At 61.2% G+C, this 16,250-nt stretch overlaps 1 protein-coding gene across 4 annotated transcripts; it reads right to left on the bottom strand.

Moving 5' to 3' along the window:
* Nucleotides 1-13,741: 13,741 nt before the first annotated feature.
* On the bottom strand, nt 13,742-15,466 carry AURKAIP1 (aurora kinase A interacting protein 1). Of its 4 annotated transcripts, none has more exons than XM_006944199.5 (4): nt 15,350-15,466; nt 14,780-14,869; nt 14,007-14,452; nt 13,742-13,909 (listed from the first exon to the last, which is right to left on the bottom strand). In XM_006944199.5, exons 2-4 carry the CDS (start codon nt 14,829-14,831, stop codon nt 13,808-13,810), a joined length of 600 nt encoding a protein of 199 aa, XP_006944261.1. In that variant the 5' UTR covers nt 14,832-14,869; nt 15,350-15,466; the 3' UTR covers nt 13,742-13,807. The 4 variants fall into 4 exon arrangements, with proteins under 4 accessions (XP_006944261.1, XP_011282706.1, XP_006944260.1 ...); XM_011284404.4 differs by having other exon boundaries at nt 15,271-15,413; XM_006944198.5 differs by lacking the exon at nt 15,350-15,466 and adding an exon at nt 15,111-15,264.
* Nucleotides 15,467-16,250: the final 784 nt, after the last annotated feature.

Below are 16,250 nucleotides of genomic sequence, written 5' to 3' on the forward strand. Positions count from 1 at the left end.
CTGGGCCGGGTCGACAGTCTGCAGACCGCCCCCTCTGGCTCTAGCTGGCCCCTAGTCTTCCCCGAATCCTGGTCTGGCCTGGTGGGGAGGGGTAGGAGCACGGTCACTGTGTCCGACAAGGTGAGGGGAATCTGAGCAGCCATCCGGCCTGGGGATGGCTCAGGCCCTGGGAGGATGGGGGGGCAGTAGCCCAGCCCTTAGAGGGGCAGGAGGGCTGAGGGCATGGCCCTAATGCTGTGGGGGCGGCTGTGACATAAGAGACCCTTCTGGGGCTGCTGCAGAGCTGGGGTTCTGGGGCGTACTTCACCTCCCTTCCACCTCTGTAGGCGGACCCTGGCCCAGGGGGTTCCCCTACGTGGACAGCCTGGCCATCCCCTCCGCGCCTGCTGTATCTATCGTTCCAGGCATCCTGGGGCTTGGGGACCCCCCAAGGAGCCCCAGCTACCAGACCCACAGCTCTTCCCCTTAGCCTCCTGGGGGGAGGGGGCACTGCACATATTCACCCGTAAACCGAAGAGAACAGGGACACCAGCCCAGGAGCTTCAGGACAGCACGGTGGGCCCTGCTCTTGGTCAGTCATCTCTGCCACCCAGAGGAGCCTGCCAGGGCATGAGGGTGGGGACCCTGAGCACTGAGCGCCCAGCGTTTGAGCAGCCCCTCCCCCCTGGCCTGGACACCCCCTGCCCCCCCCCCATCTGTCCACCATCATGGGCAGACCTTGGTGTCCCTGAAACCAAACCCTGGCGAAGATGCTCCCTGGAGCACCTCCTCCTTGCCCAGAGTGGGGGGCGGGGGGTGCTGGGAGCCTGCCCCCCGGAAAGCACAAATTTGAAGCTCTGGGAAAAATTACCAAGTCACGTAAACAAATGCAAAATAACAGAGCACACACTGTGTACCAAACCCACTCTTTCTAGTTAAGCAAACCTCAAAAAGGAAAAAAAGGAAGAAAAAATCCAAACAACCGCAAAAACTCCACAGTGCATTTTTTAGACTGCCCATTTGAATAGAATTATGGTCACGGGCATCAGTTCCTGGTGGCTGGCATCTCACCCTTGAACCCTGTCCTGGTCCCCAAGTCCTCAGAGTAGCAAGAAACCCAGCCCAACCAGACTCTTAGGCTCCAGGTCAGCTGGGGAGACTGCCACTGCCACGGAGGGAGTGAGGGCCACGACAACGGGGACCAGCCACGAGGGTGTGAAGAGGGTCCCCCCAACCCAGACCTAATGAACCCATTTCCTCAGCAAGACCCAGGCCCCGGGGGGGGGGGTTGGAGCCCCTTTTCCAAACTGGAATCAGAGCTTGTCCTGGCCCCAGCCCCTCCCTGGGCCTTTCATTCTGGAAAAACAAGCCCGCCTGGCTGGCCTTGAGGCCTGGCCTCTCCTCCTGTTTTTTTAACTGGTTTATATTAGCTGGTGACCTCCCTTCTCTGGGCCCCGCCCATGTCTCTCCATCTCTGTCCCCCATTCCCGCCTCTGTCTGCCGGGCTGCCTCTCCCCCACGGAGGGAAGATGTCCAGGCAGTGCTGGAGGGAGACAGAAATGGCCCAGGGCTGGTCCCTCTGTCTGGGAGGGGACAAGGGGGTAGGGGGCAGCTCCAGCCCTGAGCCTGTGGGCGCCCTCCTGTTCCCAACAGGTTCCCTGGCCTCAGGCCCTGCACACTGAGGTCCAGCGGGGCCCTCGAGGTCTGGACTCGGCCCTCAGCTCGGCCCAAGTGCAGAAGTCTGAGGGGGCCGCCCCTGGGGGGAAGCTGACCCCCCACGCACCCTGGGCAAGAAGGGACAGAGGCAGTGGAGGGCTGCAAACCCCTTTCCCTGCCCTCTCTGCTTGAGGCCAGCAAAACCAAAGTCAGCGGCAAAGGGCCGCTGCCCACCCCTCCACCCTCGCTCTTGGCAGGAAATAGCCACAGATGAGAGCAGAGAGCCAGCGGGCCACGTGCCCTCCCCCGGCAGAGGCTTGAGGCCTCCTGCTCCTTCACGAGTGCCTGTGGGTTGCTCATTTCCCGGTGTCGCCCGCACTCCGTTTTCCCTCGGGAAGGGAAGGGAACCGGCCAGGACAAAACAAACCCACGGACATCACCTTGGTCCCACCCTGAACTCTGGCCAAGCCCCCAGCCCGCCCAGAGGCCCAGACCCACCGCCCCTCTCCTCGGAGGCGTGGCCGGACGAGGCCGGGGTCAGTCACTCAGCCTGACAGACTCAGCTTCTGCCTCTTCCTCCCGAGGACTCAGACATTCCAGGCAGCCAGGCTCACTGGGAGGAGAAACCACAGGCACTCAGAGACGCCACCAGCCACAACCAGACACAGAGACACGTGCTCACACCCACCAATAATGTCACGCAACAAATATTTGCTGAGCGCCTACTGTGTGCCAGGGCACTGCGAGTTGCTGGAGGGAGGCAGACGGACGGCAGGTCCGCCCACTGACAAATAAGGTTGTTTTCATCTCTGGGGGAAGTGCTGTCTGGAGACGAAAACGGGGCAGGGTCTTCCTCCGTGGCACTGACCGGGATGGCCTCTGATGGAGGGACACCCACAGGTAAATGTCCTTCCAGGCGGGCGGCGCCTGGGGAACCACCTCCCAGGGGAGGGAGCAGCGCCTCGCACAGGGAGGTCCGTGAGGGCTGCAGGCTGGCTCTCGTGGGGGGGCCCGCAGGGTCTAAGTGAGGAGGGTGTGGTCCAGACGGCTCAGGGCTGGGAGGATTGACGTGAACACACAAGGAAAACAGCCCTGCCGGGGCCAGGTGGTGTGCCGAGCTGCGAGGCTCGGTCCCCCCGTGTCCTGTCTCCCTCAGCGTGGGCAGGAGCGGCGACAAGGCTGGAAGAGTCCTTTGCACCCACGTGACAACATGCTGGGATGTCACTGTCTGCCGGTCGCCATCACGGCCGGCCGGCCGTCGCGTGAAAGGGCCCTCGGAGGGGACCGCGGGGCTGCCCCCAGGCAACCAGCCGAGAAGAAAATGGGCCTCAGTCCTGCAGCGTCCCCGGAATGAGCGCGGGGGAGGACGCCGAGGGCCCAGAAGCCACGTATCCGGGCGCGTGGGCCATGGGAGCTGTGTGACAAGTCTCCCGCGCCACGCCGCTAACCTGTGGCCGCGCGCGGTACAGCACTGGGCGGCCAAGGCAGCGGGCTCCCGGCACAGAGCGGGGGCAGGGCCTACGGCAGCGCGAGGCACAAGTTTCACAAGGAAAAGCAACTGGTGTCCAGTCTGGGACTGGCCGCTGGCCGCAGGGATGGTGCGGGCAGGCCCCAAGGCTGCTCGGGAGCTGCGTCCACATGTGAGCGACACAAGCTCTCCCAACGCCACGGCCGGCCTCTGCCGGTTCTGACCAGCTCCGGGGAGGGGCCGCTTGCATGTGTGCTGGTCCCTCCCCCCCGAGGCGCAGCGGTTTGCCACACGGTCACGTCTCACGCCACGAGGGAGGCAGTAGACTCGCACAGCCCGGGCGCGTCCCTCAGGAGAGCCGGTGACCCCGAGGAACACACCGTGAGCTGCCTTCTCGTGAGGACCGTGGGCCGGATGGCCCGCCAAGACGGGGCTGGGACATCGTCCAGGCATCGAGACACCGTGATCTGAAAATACAGACAAACTATGGAAATACAGAAACCTGGCTTCAGGGACCAGCCAACGCTTTCGTCCCGAGAAAATGTCAAGCGACCGGGACCACAGATTTTACTAGTCACGGTCGGCCCCCCGATCAGCGGTTTCCTGGCGTGGCATCGTTAGTGGGGTGCTGTCCTCGCTCGGCTTCCTCGGTCTGTGGCGGCCCTGCCAACCAGCCGATGATGCGCAGAAGCCTATTTATTCTATGGTTTGTAAGCCTCGGGCTCCTGGGCCACGTCCGTAAACGGCGTCTCCTGTCGTGCTGGGATCGTTTCTGTACTGTCCTCACAGGCCATCAGTTTTGAAGCCAGGAACCAAGAACCGATGATCTGGTTCTAGCGGATTCCGCCTGCGGCGCCTCTGACTGTGGGGGTGACCTCCGCCTGCGAGATCCCCATGTCCCCCCCACATCTCCAGCGAGCCGGGAAGGGACGCTCTGTCCTTGGGGACGGCTGGGCGGGCAGGCTGCGGAGCGGCCTCCGGGCCAGTGTCCTGAGAGGCCCCACGGAGCGTTGCTCCCGCACGCAGTGCGTGTCCCGGCTCCTCGAGGACATGGTTGCTTCCCGTGCCCAACCGAGGGCAATAGATCTGCCTTTAAGTGTGCCATGGCCACCACCATCCCGTCCCCCAGGACAGGCCGTGGGGCCACGCACGCGAGCCCTGTGCACATCTCCGCTCTGCACTGGGTGTCGTGTCGGGCTCTCCCGTGTGTCCAGCTGGGCTGGGTGGGCCGGTGGCGGCGTGCCCACGACGCACGGTCCCTCGGCCATCCTGAAGCCTTGACTTGACCACAGCGATCTTCCTGGAGTGCTCCCAACAGGGACACCGGCGCCCGCCTCCCTCTGCATTGCCCGCCGTGGGCTCCGCAGCCTGGGGGGCTCCCATCACTGCGTGTGCCCAGCACCCCCACCTGCACCCACAGCCGGGGCCGCCGCTCACTCTGCTTCGTCATGGGGACCTGGGACTAGGCTGAATGTGTTCCCAGGCCGTCTGCTTTGAGCTTCGGTGGGGACCAGCCGGACACTGAAAGGAGAGGCCCCAAAGAGGCTGAGTCCGGATGAGAGGGATGCTCTTCCTCATCCAGAGAGGAAGCAACTGGTGCCGAGGGGCCCCGGAGCCCCGATGTGGCCCCCGGGGACAGCGTGGCACGTGTCCCCGGCTGTGGTCATATGACAGCTTGTCCAAGGAGGCTGTTTCCTACGGCATCGCCAGCCAAGAGTCCCTGAAACAGCCTGTCATAAACGGGCCCTCTTGATCCTTCTTGCAGAAAAATCCGTGTCGGATTTGCAGTTGGCAGCAGGGGAGTACGAGGAGAGCAGGAGGCATCGCAGCTGACGGGGCGGCCGGCGCGTCCGAAGGTCAGAGAGCGGAGCCCTCTTCGGCTGTGACGTGCCTTCCAAGGATTTGACCAACAATCACTCTGAGAGCAAGAACCGATGACGAGCTCGGAGGGCACGAGAAACTGCCAGGGGCTTTCTGCTCACCTCACGGGGTCCTGATTGTCACTGACGGGCAAGGGCACCAAAACACGCTTACCGTGCGGGTCCTACCCGTGGGCGTGAACATGCGACGTTGCTCAAACGTAGCAATAATGATGGCATTCCTTTTTTTTTTTAATTTTTAAGTCTATTTATTTATTTATTTTTATTTTTATTTTTTTTAATGTTTTATTTATTTTTGAGAAAGAGCATGAGCGGGGGAGGGGCAGCGAGAGAGAGACACAGAATCCGAAGCAGGCTCCAGGCTCTGAGCTGTCAGTGCAGAGCCTGATGCGGGGCTCGAACACACGAACCGTGAGATCATGACCTGAGCCCGAGTCGGACACTTAACCGACGGAGCCGCCCAGGCGCCCCATTTTCTCTTTATTATGTACACACTTTCTCAGTTTAACAACATTCCTTTACCTTTGTGTGAGTGCACGTACACAAACATTTATATTGTAGATAACATGTTTAAACTGTCAGCTTCAGGTTATCTGCACTCAAGTGCGTATGCAACACGGCACAAATACCACATTGACTTTACCATCCAAAGAACACATAATGCGAAAAGAACAAATGTTTTTACATCGTGATCACTATTTCTGTAGTCTCGATCTTTGGGAATTCCAATATATATCCAGATATTTCTTATAGCCTTTGATGCATAACAAACCACCTTAAAACTACAACATGAGGCTGAGTAGGGGGCCCGGGGGATTTCTTCAGAGCAAGAGAGCCCTGCTGTACGTTACCGTGATGGTGCATAAGTGACACTGTGTGTTTACCGAGACCCGAGGAACCACACAGTTCTCAGTGAACCTCAAGACAGACACATTTTGAAAAACTCGTTTAGGAAGTTGGGAGAATCAGAAAGTGACAGAAACAAGCAAGCAAAGGACATTAGGAGTGAAAGGAGCTCAGTGGAGGGGGTGGGGAGTGGAGGGGGAGGGGAGGAGGTGGGGGAGGGGAGGGGAGGGACTGGGGGTGGGCAGCGCTGGCCTAAGTTAAGAGTCTGCACTACCACACGAGAGGAAGTGCACACAGCCCCGCCCTCGAGCCGACAGAGCTGTCCCCTGCGGGTTAGGGTCAGGGTTACCCGTTCCGATGTGTACAATGAGGCAAGCGGGTGGTGGCGGCCAGTGGCGGCCGGGTCCGTCACTACTTGGGGGTTAAGGAAGGAGAGGCGGCTACAATGAGCCGTGTGGCCGTGGATTACTGCCGGGAGACGCCTGTATCAGCTCATGTCCCGAGCGGTGTGCACACAGGTGCACATGTGGAGCGTAGAGCTGTGTCTACACGTGGGTCAGTACACATACTCGCATTTTCTAGCTCTGCATTCGGGAGGCAGCAAGCCCACCCCTTAGATCCTGGTCCCTCAGACCATTTTCCAACAAAGGAATCGGGGTTCCTTGAAGAAATGGCTTCTTTTAGGACTGGGGGAGGAAATACACGAGATAAGCCTGGAGAACCCGTGGTGCCAAAAAGCAAGCAAGTGCTAACGAACAAACAAGAATGATGGGGTGTGTCAAAGGGCACAGGAGCCAAAGCTGGGACCGGTGCGGCAAGAAAGTCAGTCAAGTTTGTTGCATCGTCATCCAAATAGAAAGACAACATCCCCGCGTCCATGCTGATTTTTTTTTTAATTTTTTTTTTAACGTTTATTTATTTTTGAGACAGAGAGAGACAGAGCATGAACGGGGGAGGGTCAGAGAGAGGGAGACACAGAATCTGAAACAGGCTCCAGGCTCCGAGCTGTCAGCACAGAGCCCGACGCGGGGCTCGAACTCACGGACCGCGAGATCGTGACCTGAGCCGAAGTCGGCCGCTTCACCGACTGAGCCACCCAGGCGCCCCCATGCTGACTGAATAAAGGCAGGAGAGTCCCAGATCATTTATGCGGCCAAAGCAGAAAGTAGCTTGCAGGGGCCCAGCCCTCACCACACGGCGTGGTGCGGGAGGGATCTGACCCGTGTCCGCGATCTTCTGCTCACGATTCTGCGGGCCAGGAATTCCGGCAGGACAGCTTGTCTGCCCCACGCGGCGCTGGGAGGGATGGTGCGACCGGGGCTGGAGGGTCCAGACGGCTACATTCTGGCACCTGGGGCCTCAGAGGGGGCATCGGCTGGATCTTCTCTCCACGGGGCCCCGTCTCTCTCTACGTGGCCCTCTGTCCGTGGGGCCCCTTCTCTCCGCTCACCTGGTTCTCAGCAACCTAGCCCAGGCCTCCTTCCGCTGACGGAAGCTGCCGGGCCCCCAAGGCCCAAGCTCGGCAGCTTCCACGCTGGGGCCGGAGCAGGTCACGCGGAGGGAGGCAGACGCCACTTTCGGTAGAACGAACAGCAGAGTCACGATGCCCAGCAGCATGTGTGCAGGGCAGGGGACGCTGTTGTGACATCGTCAAAGATAATATACCACGGGACGTGAGAGATACGTGGCATAATGAAGTGCAAATAATTCAGAGCACTGGCGTTTACAAGAAGACATGTTTAATGATAGAGAGCACTTATTTTCATAGGATATAAACATACATGTGTACGTTTACGTGACCTTAAATAAATAACAAGTTTTATTTATTTTGAGAAAGAGAGAGAGAGAGAGCAGGGGAGGGGCAAAGAGAGAGACACACACAGAATCCGAAGCAGGTTCCGGGCTCCAAGCTGTCAGCACAGAGCCCAACTCAGGGCTCGAACTCACAGACCTTGAGATCATGACCTGAACCGAAGTTGGCCACTTAAACCAACTGAGCCACCCAGGCACCCCCAGGACATACTTATAATGAAAATTATTTGGGGGGGCCTGGGTGGCTCAGTCGGCTAAGCGTCCGACTCCTGATTTCAGCTCAGGTCATGACCTCGCGGGTTTGTGAGTTTGAGCCCTGCATCGGGCTCTGCGCTGATAACGGGGAGCCTGCTTGGGATTCTCTGTCCCCGCTCTCTCTGCCCCTCCTTCACTCTCTCTCTCTCAAAAAAAAAAAAAAAAAAAAAAATCTAAAAGCCACCAATTTGAAGTTATGACAACAAATACCAAAAGAATCATCTAAGGGGCTACAGTGGCCTCCGGGCAGGTGGTGTGGTAGTTTCCATAAGCACCGTTGAACTATTGAACTACTCAGGCACATACGAGCATAACCTCCGTAAAAATATTTCAAAATTAAATTTTAGAGTCAGGCAGACTGGCAGCTGGGTCATGGATGCTTCTTCACCACCTGTAGGCAAGTTGACCCCTGTACTTGGGCCCTCGGGAAACAGGCGCATCACGGGTCTGCCGTGAAAGGAAGTCCCTCCCGTCAAGAACCAGCACAACACCTGGGGTGCAGGGAATCCACTCGCGTGCCAATTCTTACCACTCGTTTTTACGTATTTTTACCTTTCTTAACGTTTTGTTAGAGAGAGAGAGAGAGAGAAGGAGGGAGGGAGCACAATCGGGGGAGGGGCAGAGAGCGAAGGAGACAGAATTCAAAGCAGACTCCACGCTGTCAGCGCAAAGCCATTCGTGGGGCCCAAACCCACGAACCGTGAGATCGTGACTTGAGCCAAAGTCAGACACTCAACCGACTGAGTCACCCAGGCGCCCCTACTAATGTTTAAAAAACATGATCCCTACTGTATGATCATCTCCCACGCACCCTCAGAAGGACGTGGTCCAGGAGAAGGGAGGAAACCTGGAAAGAGGGGAACGTGGCGTCCCCGAAGGGGTCCCAGACAGAGGCGCCAGGAGGGTGGCTCCATGTGAACAATCCCTTGAGGGCTTTGGGCCAAACTGAGACTTTAGGTAAATAGAAAGAAAAACACGCAAAAACAAAACCGGACAAGAAATAGCGGCACGAGAAAGGACACGTGATCTTGCCGAGTCGCGGGGCCGCGGGAGTGCTGGGAGGCTGGGTCGCAGCCGCACCGGGAGGCGCAGGAATGCAGGGCCGTGGGTGCCCTTCCGTGATGGCCTCAGGGCGGGTGAGGCAGTGGGCGCCGCTTTGTCCTCAGCTTGGTACAACAGCTTCACCCGCAGCTACAATCTTACTGGGCCGTGGGTGTTGGGGTGGCCGTGACACAGGGCGGAGCAGCCAGCGGGACAGAGTCAATTCTCCAAGGGAGGAGAGGGGCCGGACGTCAAGCGAAATGTTGGCTCCGAGCTTCTGTAGGGCTGGGCCTTTTAAGGGGTTTTAAGGGTGTGAGAAGGTCGCCTGGCTGTGCCCTTGGGGTGTGTGTGGAGGGGGCCGACTCCGGTCCAGAGGACAGCAAGAGATGGCAGTTTTCTCCAGGGGCTGTGTCCTGGGCGGTGTCCTTCTCCAGGGGCTCTGTCCTGGGCTGTATCCAGGATGTGGGCTGTGGCCCAGCAGGAGAAAAATATGTTTTGCAGGGGCGCCTGGGTGGCTCAGTTGGTTGATCATCTGACTCTTGATTTCGACTCAGGTCATGATCCCAGGGTTGTAGGATTGAGCCCCACACTGGGCTCCATGCCAAGCGTGGAGCCTGCTTAAGATTCTCTCCCCTGCCCCCCCCCCCCCCCCCCGCCTCTGCCCCTCTCACCAGCTCTCTCTCTCAAATAAAATTAAAACAAAAATGTTTTGTAGTTGGGGTCTGTTTTCTGAGAATGCAGAGCATCACGACCTGGAGAAACCCAGTTAGGGCCAAGTGCAGACAACCGTCAGTTTTGTCTGTAAGCTTGACTGGGGAGGGGGCTTTGAATAGACCCCTTTCAGCTGAAAAGCTGAAGAATAAAATTCAACTGTAAATACAAAATAATAAAACCAACAAGACCGGTCAAAGTGAATGGGCTCCTCTTGGAGGAGGGGAGGGGCCCAGAGCCCGTCCGACCCGGCCCCCCCCGCCCCGGTCTGGGCGCAGAGGACCCAGTGGTTACCTGACCCCCCTCAGCTGGCACAGGTGGTGGACAGGAGGCCCCTGTCCATGAGACGGTCTTGCTGGCCTCGGGGACCCCCTTCCACCCGCAGCAGACCTTGGGCTGCTGGGCTCTGCTTCTCCCGCACCGCACATCATCTGCGGCAGGGTGAGGCCAGCCTGGGGACAAGGATGTGGGGCGCGGAGTGCCGGGTCCCAGGGCACTCACCCGTGTCCCGCTGTAGCTGACCCCTGTGTTCCCGAATCTGCCGGGCCGACGCACCCTCCGCAAGATGCAGGCATTATGAATGCCACCCGGTGACCCTGCTCGACCCCGGTCTTGGCCACGTTCTAGAGGTTGCACCCGGCCTGAGGCCTCCCCTCCCCTCCCCTCAGCCTCGGCCTCGGGGAGCCCTGACAGCCCTGTGGCTGGCCCCCACACTCTCTGGCTGGCCCCCACACTCTCAGAGCCACTCCCCTGCCCGTGGCTCATCTGGGAGTCGTGTTCAGGGCTTCCTTCCCCTGCACATCCGGGAGTGGTCCTCAACACACGCATAGAGCCCCCCCCCCCCGGGAACCCCAAGCCTCAGGATGCTGCTCAGACTCCACCCCCGGAAGTGGCCAAGTCCCAGCCTCCCTGGACTCTAGGCCCGGCTCTAGCATTTAGCCCTTGTGTGACCCAATGCCCTGGGGCAGTTTCCTCATTCAAATGGCCCTGTGAGGCTGAGGTCAGCAGTGGACAGAATTTGATGGGGGCACGGGCTGGCCTCTGGGCGCCAAGCCGGGTGGTGGGAGTTGTCACCCTCTGGCCCCCACCTGAGGCCAACTCCACACCCAGGTCTGGACTCCTTGGCCCCATCCCAGGGGCCATAGCTCAAGAACCCTTTACGAGCTTTTCCCAAAACTCGGCCCCCGAGAGGAATGTTCCCTCCCACCCCTGTCCACCTGGGTTCCAGAGACCTTCCTCAGCAAGCTCAGCTGACCATAGCCAGGCCAGGGAACAGGCCTCGCTCTCAGCCTGTCACCCTCACCAGTCTGCACGCTCCTCGTGGACAGCGGGGAGTACAGCCATTCCCAGCTCAGGGCCCCTGCACATACGCACGCTGTCTCCTGTGCATCTGCTGTGAACGGGCCACAACCAGCCCTCCCAGGACCCAGCATCCAGCCTCAGCATCCTCCCCGGGGGCCTGAGCCTGCCTCAGGCTCCTTCCTTGGCCCACCGTGTAGGCAGGAACACCCAGGCAAGAAGACACCGGCCGTGCCCCAGGCACGGAGCAGCAGAGTGGCAAGGCACAAGGGATGAGTTCAGAGATGCCTCCACATTGGGCCCAAGAGGCAGGGCCCCGGCGAGGGCCTAAGAACACCGCCAGTAGCTCTGGCCCTGGCTGGGGCCGCCTCTGGCCAGAACCCAAGCCCTAGGCAGTGCTGGGAGAGGCTGGAGTGAGGGACAGGAGGGGTATTCTGCCACGCCCATCTGCCTCTGCCCTTCTGCAGGGTGGAGGTGCCCGGGGCCAGCAGGGAGGAGTTGCACATCCCGCAGGCTGGGGGCGGGGTGGAGGCCCCACGGGGAAGAGGGAAGGGGCAGAGTCTCTTATAGTCTGGGAGGAACTGCAAAGATAAAAATAAAATCACCAAAATTGCCTCCTGAGGCCGCGGTGGGGGCCCAAAGAGATCCGAGCCACGGGCAGGAGGGGTTGTGCACATGTGCCGCCCAGGCAGTGGCAGGGAGAGAAGGGAGCAGGGGCTGGGGGCGGGGCTCACGAGGGAACCCAAAGGCATGAGCGACACCTGGAGCGGAGGTCTCAACCACAGTCCCACTGATGTTTTACTCTCCAGCAGGGGCTGCCCCATGCGCTCACTTAACAGCTTTCCCGGCCCCTGCCCCCTGCTGGCAGTACCCCACGCATCGGGACAACCAGGTGTGGCCAGGTGCCCTACCTCCAGGGGACCCCCCCCCCCAGCTGGCACCCACCGCAGGTGGAAGAGGTAGGAGCAGGTGCCCCGGGTGCCGGGGCCCTGTGGTGCTCTGCCAGCTGCCGGCCTCCAGGAGCCTGGGTCTGTGGCTTCCTGCACGGGCCAGCCAGTCACACCTCCTGGAACCACTGCCCAGCCAAGCTCCTGACAGGGGCTTTGTCTCCAGATGGCAGATCAACTTAGTATCCCGGTGCCTCTCTCACCGGCCGGGGAGGAGGGGAGTAAACCGCAGGGCAGCTACCGCGACTGGGCGGCCCAAGTTCCGTGAGCACAGCAGCTGCTTGGCAGCCATGGGCACGGGCCAAGGGCACCACTGGCAAGCAGAGGTCCTGCTGGGAGACTGGGCGGATTGGAGCCCAGACTTGGCACTAACAGGGCACGGCCCCCTCCACCCCAGAAGGCTCCACCGCCGCGTCCTGGCACCTCTGACTGCCCCCACACCCCCAACATGGGGAAACCGAGACCCAGGAAGGATGCCTGTGATCCTAACTGGGAGCCTTTCAGGGCCCCCCTGGGCCCTCTCAGGTGACTGGGCCGGGAGGGTGCTCTGGCTGCCCTGGTCTCAGCCCCGACCCCTGGGGGCTGCCAGGAGCCCGAATGCGGAAGCAGGCCTGTACCCTCAATTGTGTAAGGTCCCCTCCAGATCACGGCCAGCTTCACCCTTCTCATCACCCACAATACACAGCAGTTCCGCGAGCCGTCTCCCCTGACGGACAGGGACCCGGACAGGCCCAGCTGTTACCTGGCTGGCTGGCTGGCACGCACAGGGCAGGGGCCCACCTGGCTCGCTGAGACAACGTGGGGTGAGAAACACAATGCGGTCTGTTCCATCCCAGAGAAACTGCCGGGTAACCCACGCTCAAGCCCTCCCCGAGAGGTGCGTAATTTGCTGAGAACTCAAGCCCGGCCCCAGACACGTTTCTGGAACAAGGCGAGGAGTCCCTACAGCCCCGGTGAGAAGTGGTGTCGCCCTCCACGGGGTGGTGGGGATGGGGGGAGGACACCAGCCACCAGGGAGCGGGGCAGATGCTGAGAACCAGCCTCACCCGCATCCATTCCATGGCACTCCGGCCGGGCCCCCCTGCCCGCAGCCCAGCCCTCGCCAAGCCTGGACGCAGGGGCCCACAGGCTGCTCCGGCTCCCCCCCCACCCGCTGTCGGAGATCATATGACCCTCCGCACCCAGGAGGAACCTGCAACCACTGGGGGCCACCGGCTCACGCTAACAGCGCCCTGTCCTCAGTGAGCCCCAACCCTCGGCCTGCCAGAGCACCTGCCTCCAACCATCCTTTCTTCATCAGCCCCCGCTCAGGGTCCCGTGAGGTGCAGAGCCACGGATCCCAAAGGAGACGAGGGGTCCCCAGCCCCAGCTGAGCAGGACAGCTCGGAGAGCCACTTGAGGCCCAGGCCTGTGGGACCTGCAGGGGACCAAGCTCCATCTCTGCGGACGCGGCCTGGCCCCCTCTCCAGTCTTCCCAGTGAGGCCCTCCCTGCCCCGCCTTACAACCCAACCACACCCCCCTCCGTCTGGACACTCCCCACCCCCCAGCATTGTCCCTTGGTACTCTTGCCATCGGTGTGTCCAGTAAGAGTCGGCCTCCCCCACTGAAACAGCCTTAAGGGCGGGGCTGGGCCTCTGCTTACAGCTGTTCTGGCCGCAACCGTTCCTAGGCAGGGGAGGCTGTCATTCCTGCAGGCTTGGCACCAGGAAGGGCCCTCGCCGGGAAGGGACCACCAGTCTGCACCCTGGGGCCCTTGTGCCTCCTAGAAAACCAGAGGCTGGCACCAGCCTCGAACCTAAGACAGGTCACACTAGGCAGAAGAGGGTCCAGGGCAGTCGGGGACAGCTGCGTTCTCTGAACGTTTATTACAATGGGTCGTCAGCGGTAACGGGTGGGGGGAGGAGCACTAGAGTCATTTGCCCTTCAGGTAGATCTTGGGGGTCTGCCAGCCTGCAGGGGCTTCCTTCAAGCCTGCCTTCAGCCAGATGCGCCTCAGGTCTCTCTCGAACTTGATCTGCAAAGGCACAGGGAGGGACCACTGACTGGTTTGTGGCACAGTCACGCATTCTCAGCCTCCTTGCCGGGCCCTAGGCTGAGAGGCCCACACTCACCTGCTTCCGTTTCAGGCGCCCTTCCCGGACCTTCCGCCGCAGGAACCGGGTCCTTTTGACCAGTTTGCGGTACTTGTGGTGATTCATCTTCCGCCGGCGGATCTTCAGTATGTTTTTGCACTGCATCCGGGGTGCATCCCAGGCCCCCACATCCCCCTGCTCAGCCCGTTCCCCCACTTGGCTAGGTGGACACTCATAGAGTCGGGCTGGAGCCACGGTCGCTGGGCCTCCAGCAGCTAGTCTGGGTAGGAGGTAGTGGGCGGTCAGCCAGCTCTCCAGGGGACTGACGGACATCTTTCTGGGGACCAGCATCTCCTCAAGCTCCAGCTGGAGCCCCCTGCCAGGGATGGAGGCAACTCCGCTTGGGCCTGTTGGCTGTGTGCTGTAGCAGGGCCGACAGGCACACCTGCCTAGCACCCCTGAGACGGGCCGGGGCCGACCGCAACCTGCAGGAAACAAGATGGCACAGTTACCACTCAAGCAGCCACACGAGACCTGAGCACGGCCAATCCCGCCTCACCGATTGGGCAGCAGAACTGTCTTCACAGACTAGGATGGCCTAGTATGCCCAGTGGAACTCCTGCTGGCTGTGCTCAGGCCCAGACTTCCCCTTTTTTGTTACTTGGATGTTTTTACAAGGGAGTCTGTGTGGCCAGGCCCCGGCCTCAAGCTGGTGAGGCTCTGCAGGTGGGGCAGTTGGGACTACCTAGCCCCACATTCCTAATCCAGGTGTGTATCCTGCCCATCTGCCCTGCCCCCACGGGGCCGCTTACCTGCCCGAGGAACAGCCCTAAGCAGCTGAGAAGTCAGGCGCACCAGGAACATGGTCTGTGAGTGGTGGCGGCCCCAGGTGCTCAGGGTGGCTGGAATATAGGTAGGTGAGCGTGGAGGTCACGCGGGAGTGGCGGGGAGGCGCCGGCAGCGGCCCCGGTCAGACCAGGCCTCCCGGCACCCTCATCACCCTCTCCCACGATGAGGATGCCACTTCAAACAGGGCTCACTCCCTCAAACAGCCAGCCTGGGGCACAAACCCCGCTCCGCAGCTGCGCGACTCTGGGCAGTCACAGACTCTCCCCGAGCCTCCGCTTCACCCCAGGGACCCACCAAGGGGGCGGAGTCGACGCTCGGAGGCACGGAAGCCGCGCGTCCCAGGCCCCGAGGCGGCGGTCCCCGTCCGGCCCCAGCCTCACCCGACCGCGACCCCCCGCAGCCGAGGGCTCGCGCCGAGCCTCCCCACACCTAACCCGGGTGGACTGAAACTGACCACTCTGCCGCCGAGTTTGGGCACTTCCGGTCCGTCCCTAAACTGGCCCCCAGCCCCGCATGCAGCCGCCAGGCCGTACCCACTCCCAGCGCCCCCTGGCGGTGTCACGGCGTCCCGCTCCGCGTCGGCCCAGGTCCGGCCGGGCCCAGAAGGCAGCGGTTTCCGGCCAGAGGAGCGGCCTGCCCCGCCCACAGCCCGCAGGCTCCGCCCCTCTCTGACGTTGGCGAAAAACCACATTTCCCACAATCCCAAGGGATGCCCTGTGCGCCGGCTTGGCCCGACCTCGCTTTAGTTCCGGATTTACTTCCGCTTTACTTCCGGATGAGCCGGCGGCCCGGCATCGAGGGCGGGCGGAAGTGGCGTTGGCCCGGCGGCGGAAAGAGTTCTCTGGACGACGGAAGTGACCCACTGGGGTTGTAAGCGAAGGGCCCCGGCCCCTCCTCCGTGGCCTGGGGAGTGGTCTCGCAGGGGGAGAGGGCGCCGTGCCGGGTGCTGGGGCAGAGCTTAGGCAGAGCCGGGGCGCCTGGTCCGCCAGGGCTCCCGCGGGGCTGCGGGCCCAGCAGCCTCCTCTGCCCACGAAACTGGATCAGTGAAGGCGGCCGTGCCTCTAACGCGGGAGAGCACGACGCCTTTTGCTTAGGGGGATACGTATTTTTTCCTTTTTGAAAGCCGACTGCCTTCCTGTGCCGTGGGAAGAAAAATTAGAAACTTTAGTTCTTGCGGAAAACCGAAAGCGGCCTCCGTGGATTGGGTTCCGCCGCGCCTCGGGGTAGGAGGCTGCCGGGGTTCTGCTGTTCTCACTGAGGTTGGCAAGGATGGACAGGATCCCCATAGTGAACCTTCAGGGGGCCAGGTAGGAGAGGGGCACGGGGAGGGGGGGTGGCCCTCGGAGTCCCTGGATCTGCTCCGAAGTTTGCCCCTGCAGGAGGAGCTCCCAGCGGGTCTCTGCAGGAAGCGGCCAGGCCGGGTCATCCCCCTGC

Source organism: Felis catus, chromosome C1, assembly GCF_018350175.1.
Source record: "Felis catus isolate Fca126 chromosome C1, F.catus_Fca126_mat1.0, whole genome shotgun sequence".
Classification (NCBI taxonomy): Eukaryota; Metazoa; Chordata; class Mammalia; order Carnivora; family Felidae; genus Felis; species Felis catus.

Excerpts from the sequence above, each read along its gene's own strand:
- AURKAIP1 (XM_006944199.5), bottom strand. The coding sequence starts at position 14,831 with ATGTTCCTGGTGCGCCTGACTTCTCAGCTGCTTAGGGCTGTTCCTCGG. Across the intron at positions 14,453-14,779 it reads TAGGGCTGTTCCTCGGGCAG|GTTGCGGTCGGCCCCGGCCC; the intron begins GTAAGCGGCCCC and ends TGTTTCCTGCAG. Across the intron at positions 13,910-14,006 it reads GGCGCCTGAAACGGAAGCAG|ATCAAGTTCGAGAGAGACCT; the intron begins GTGAGTGTGGGC and ends GTGCCTTTGCAG.